General features: G+C 42.6%; 1 protein-coding gene across 2 annotated transcripts; it reads right to left on the bottom strand.

Annotated features, from left to right (window-relative positions):
- Positions 1–712: 712 nt before the first annotated feature.
- On the bottom strand, positions 713–4,452 carry LOC147604153 (pentatricopeptide repeat-containing protein At5g27110-like). Of its 2 annotated transcripts, none has more exons than XM_086795423.1 (2): positions 4,253–4,452; positions 713–3,967 (listed from the first exon to the last, which is right to left on the bottom strand). In XM_086795423.1, the coding sequence occupies exons 1-2, from the start codon at positions 4,336–4,338 to the stop codon at positions 724–726; spliced, it is 3,330 nt and encodes a 1,109-aa protein (XP_086651549.1). In that variant the 5' UTR covers positions 4,339–4,452; the 3' UTR covers positions 713–723. The 2 variants fall into 2 exon arrangements, with proteins under 2 accessions (XP_086651549.1, XP_086651550.1); XM_086795424.1 differs by having other exon boundaries at positions 713–3,849; positions 4,253–4,406.
- Positions 4,453–5,322: the final 870 nt, after the last annotated feature.

The following is a 5,322-nucleotide window of genomic DNA, read 5'->3' as shown; positions in this document are numbered from 1 at the left end:
CACAATCCAAGCAAGCATCAATGGTGGGGCGCACATGTTCAAGTATAAATCTAGTATCACACAGTTCTGCTAGTGCAAAACACTCTATGGGTCATCCCCGTGGTGTTCTCGGCATTAAGAGCTCGTGCCTCGACATCGACTCCGACTTTGGACATCGACACATTTGTTCGTGGTAGAATCTGTCACGGCACGCCCCGCTAGGCTTACAATTGTACCACTTGATCCTAAGGGCCCACGAATCATACCACTTGGTCCTCCACTTGGCATGGATCCCAAAATCGTACCACTTAATCATGAACCACTAGATCACCGCTAGAGCTAGATACACCTAGACTCTGAAGATCACTCCACCTGAGCATCACATTCATGGATACAACTGGCCAAACAAACAACTTTTATTGACAAAATAAAAATCATTACAAAAATAATCAAGCAATATCCAAAATGGTGGCATGCCATGTAAGTAGCAACTGACCGACTGCCCACCCATCTGTGAACCTAGCCTAAAGTGCACACCAATCGAATAAAGCATTACAAACTTAAAAGTGTATGCTAATCAAAGAAAGTAAGAGTACTACAATTTCATGTAACTAGTTCGTTCTTTATGAATTTTATAGGCTGAAAGGGTTCATGTAATTATATTAAAAAGATTAACATGAGTCTATCACAAAAACACCTACAAGAACATAAACAAGTCATTGTATGATGGGCAGCTACTTCTTGCTATTTATTCATGCAAATAAACAAACTAATAAAGCAATAATTTCTATAAATAATTTGAATCATATTTGTTGATCGAATGCTGGTACAAGCATCAACTATCCCCGAAGCCAATGCCTCTTTCTCACAATGGCCAAATGAGGTGTTTTTCTCGTTCTCTTCCCATAATGGTGCAAACACTAAACCCAATTGTGGTACATATCCATCTTCCCTCACAAGCTCTAATAATCTTATGAACTTAAATCCTGTCTCACAAATTTGTAGTTGATTATCATCTCCTACAACGAATTCTTGCAACTTGCTATTGATCTCTATCCAGGCCTTCCCAGGCTTCTTCAACAGACCAGCACTTTTCCTCATCTCTTTTACCTTGTCTACGTCATTCCACAGATTGGCATCTCCATAAATGTTGGACATGAGCACATGTCCGGCAGCATCATCCGGGTCCAACTGCGCCACTTGCTCAAAACAATGTCTTCCCATGCCTACATTGCCATATGTTTTACAACTAGTTAGCAGCGATGTCCATCCTAATAGATCTGGCAATGTGGGCATGCTTCGGAGTAAATCTTCTGCCTCCTTCAACTGTCCTCTGCGGCTAAGGAGGTCAACCATGCCGCTGTAGTGCTCAACATTTGGTGTAATGTCATGCTCTTCCTGCATTGATTTGAAAGATAGGTGGCCCCCCTCCAAGATGCCTCCATGACTACAAGCAGCAAGAATATTCGTAAAAATTGCCTTTGTTGGCTTCAACCCTTCAACTTGCATTTGCTTGATGCAGTCGGTTACCCTCCCAAAGTGGCCATATCGTGCAAACGCCGCAATCATTGCACTCCAGGAAAACATATCCTTACATGGCAGATTGTCAAACACTTTTCTCGCCTCCTCAATGCCCCCACATTTAGCATGCATGTCCACCAGAGCGTTCCCGAAAACCATGTCGGATTCTAGCCTACTGCCAATGATGAGGTCGTGTAAAAGCCTGCCCTGCCTTACTGCCCCTATGCTGCCACATACTTTCAAGAGGCTCAAAATCGTGACTTTTTCAAGCTCTACTCTCTCCTGTTGCAGTTGCTGGAAGAGTTCAAGAGCAGAAATGCAATCACCATGCTGGACATACCCCGACATCATGACACCCCATGACATAGCATTGCATTTAGGCAATCTGCCAAAGACTTTGGAGGCCTCCTCTAAACTTCCACATTTGGCATACAAATCAACTATAGTACTCCCTACAACCACGTCAGATTCAAGTTCACTAAAGATAACACAATTATGTATTAATCTGCCCTGGCCAATGGCTTGCATGCTGCCACAAGCTTTCAAAACTGACAAAAACACCCCTTTATCTGGCTTGAGACCCTCTTGGAGCATTTCTTCGAAGAGTTCAAGAGCACATTGACCATGTCCATGTTGGGCATATCCAGATATCATGGAACACCATGATACAAGATCTCTCATTACCAACTTTTTGAACACATTGTAAGCTTCCACAAGACCCCCACATTTGGCATACATGTCAATAAATGAACTCCCAATCATTGGATCTGATTCGATTCCACTTCTAACAATCTCATCATGTAAAAGCCTGCCTTCTTTGGTGACTGCTATGCTAGCACATGCTTTCAAGGCGGACAAATATGTGGGAGTATTTGGCTTCACACCCTCCTCTTGCATCTTCTTAAACAGTTCAAGTGCGGCAAGGCCCTGCCCATGCTCAGCATATCCTGCAATCATTGTACCCCAGGCGATCACATCCCAAGACGACAAACTAGCGAACACTTCACGGGCCTCCTCAATGTGTCCGTGTTTTGTGTACATGTCAACAAGCGTGCTGCCAATCACAACATCTGAATCAAATCCATCTACTGCAATCTGGTAATGCACCCTCTGGCCTTGTGCTAAGCTGTTGCACAACTCCAAAGCATACAGAAATGTAGATCTGTTCGGCTTTATGCCCTCCTGCAGCATGTTGTGGAGAAGTTCTAGAGCAAGAAGAGGCTGATCATGCTGAGCATAGCCAGCAATCATAGCATCATATGACACTGCATCACGGCTTGGCAGTTCATCAAACACTTCACGCCCATCTTTTGGGCAGCCACATTTTGTATACATGTCAAGAAGTGCATTCCCGACCATCATGTCTATCTTTGAGCTATTTCTAACTTGTCTATGGACAAGCCTACCCTGGTCTAGGGCTCCCACAGTGCCACAAGCTTTCAAAACACACAGAAAAATTACCATGTTCGGTTTTACACCCTTTGCTTGCATGTTCTGAAACAACTTGAGAGCCATAAGACCATGCCCATGCTGAGCATACCCGGCAATCATTGCACCCCATGATACCACAGTTTGACACGACAAGTAATCAAACACCTTGTGCGCCTCCTCGAGGCTGTTGCATTTGGCATACATGTCAACCAGGGTATTTCCAATAGCCACATCCGAATCAAGCCCCTTTCGGATAATCTGTTCGTGTAGCAGATTCCCAAATTGAATGGCTTTTATGCAACCACATGATTTCAAGCTACAAAGATAAATGACCTTATTGGGCTCTGAGCCTTCCTGATGCATCTTCTGAAGAAGTTCCAAAGCTGGAAGACCCTGTCCATGTTGAGCATATCCGGCAATCATTGCACCCCAGGACACCACATCCCGACTAGGCATTTGATCAAACACCTTGTGTGCATCATAGAGACTCCCACACTTGGCATACATGTCAACCACGGCATTCCCAATAAATAAATCTGTTCCAAAGCCATTTTCCAAGATCTGAGTGTGTACAAGATGACCCTGCTGGACAGCCCCAACATTGCTGCACAATTTCAATACACAAAGTAGTGTTATTTTATCGGCCTTGACGTTGCTCTCCTGCTGCATTTTGTGATAGAAATCAAGAGCCTTTTCCCAATCTCCAAGCTTTGCATGTGCCGAGATGATTGCATTCCAAGTGTACACACTTGGTTGTGAGACCTTCCAAAACACCTGCTCGGCTTCCGCCAGACTCTCGCATGAGGCAAACATACGGATAAGGTAATCTCCATACAAGGCGATAGAAACAAGGCCAGCTTTTAGCATTAGAGAGTGCAAATGCCTCCCAGCTGCCAAATTTCTTTGTTTTGCACATTCCTGCAGAAGGGAGCAAATTGTATCACTGGATACGGAATCTTTTTGCAGATCCATGAAATGGCCCATAGCCTGAAGTGTCTGACAAGAGATTTCATTGACCTCCATAGTATGAACAGGTCTGTGACAGAATGGCATTCTTTAGAAGAACCTCAATTATATGTAAAGAAAAAGAGAAAGCCTACATGGTGAATATATACATACATGCATGCATGCGTACATACATGGATACCCATTTACCAAAATACCATCCGTAAACTCTTGTTGTCCATATGTACATGGAGAATCTTATGTGATGAATGCACCCATCCAAGCACGCATATATAATGGTGCATGTTATATGATGCGTGCGCGCGAGCGCGCGCACACACACACACTAAGATTCACAGAATCATGCATAACATACCTGAGAGAAGTTCCAGTTGAGAACTTTTGTTGGCGAACATACACGGAGGGATCATGCTGTAATGATGCGCCCACCAGAGCTTTCATTCGGCTACTTGATGGTTGTATGTATGAAGCGAGGAAGATTTCCTTTGAACCCAACAAGCCCTTTCTAGGAGTGAGACTTTCACTTCACTCCATCCCACATTTACAAACATGCAACATTTTTATTATTTTATTTTCTCAGTTTTGACAAATTTGCAAAAAATTAAGGCATATTTAAGTTCAAAAATCTGTAATTTCAATTTTGTTTTCTCAATTTTTGCAAATTTTTTAGTGCAAATTTAAGGCATATTTTAGTTCAAAAATCTGTAAATTCTCAACAAAAACTTTGAAAATTTTAAGGCTCTAAGTCTTGTAATTTGTTGAGAAAAATGTTTTTAGCCCAGTGCTATGTTTCTTCTATTTCGACAAGAATTTCTTGACATAAGAAGAACGGCAGGTAGCTGGTGGCTTCTCAAACTAAGGGCCTGGGTTCAAACCCCCGCCACAAACAAAGCCCAACAGGTAAAGCTGAATTTTCTCCCATCTCTTGCAAATGTAGTACTATATTGATGAAACACAAGGACATTGCGTATTAAAATTCCTTCATTACAAACCATCCTCTCCTATAATGATTTCATCCTCGGAATCAAAGGGTGGTCGTACACAAACAAACGTATGCAATAGGCTATATACAAAAGCCAAAAGTCAACCCACAAATAGGTATCAATGCCAAAAGGCAAATAGAATATCAAAATGTCGAAATGTGAGTCACACAAAAATCGTATGTTCACCAAGATCAAATGGAAATAATGGTGGAATGCCTTCGAAGATGAGGCCAAACATACAACCACCTGGATTGAAGGGAAATCCAAGTCATGTAAACTCTAAGACAATGGCTCCAAGTTTGGATCAAATGTGAAATACAAGCAACCATCATCGATGATGGAGCTAGCCAAATATCCTCCCAGGTCAAATGGATAACCATGGTATATAGCACCCGTCCACTCGACCATAGTGTGAGTCTAGCATCCAAGGTATCCCATAACT

This window comes from Cibotium barometz, chromosome 62, assembly GCF_041138505.1.
Source record: "Cibotium barometz isolate CiBa-2024 chromosome 62, ASM4113850v1, whole genome shotgun sequence".
In the NCBI taxonomy this organism is placed as follows: Eukaryota; Viridiplantae; Streptophyta; class Polypodiopsida; order Cyatheales; family Cibotiaceae; genus Cibotium; species Cibotium barometz.
This window is presented reverse-complemented; position numbering and strand designations above follow the sequence as displayed.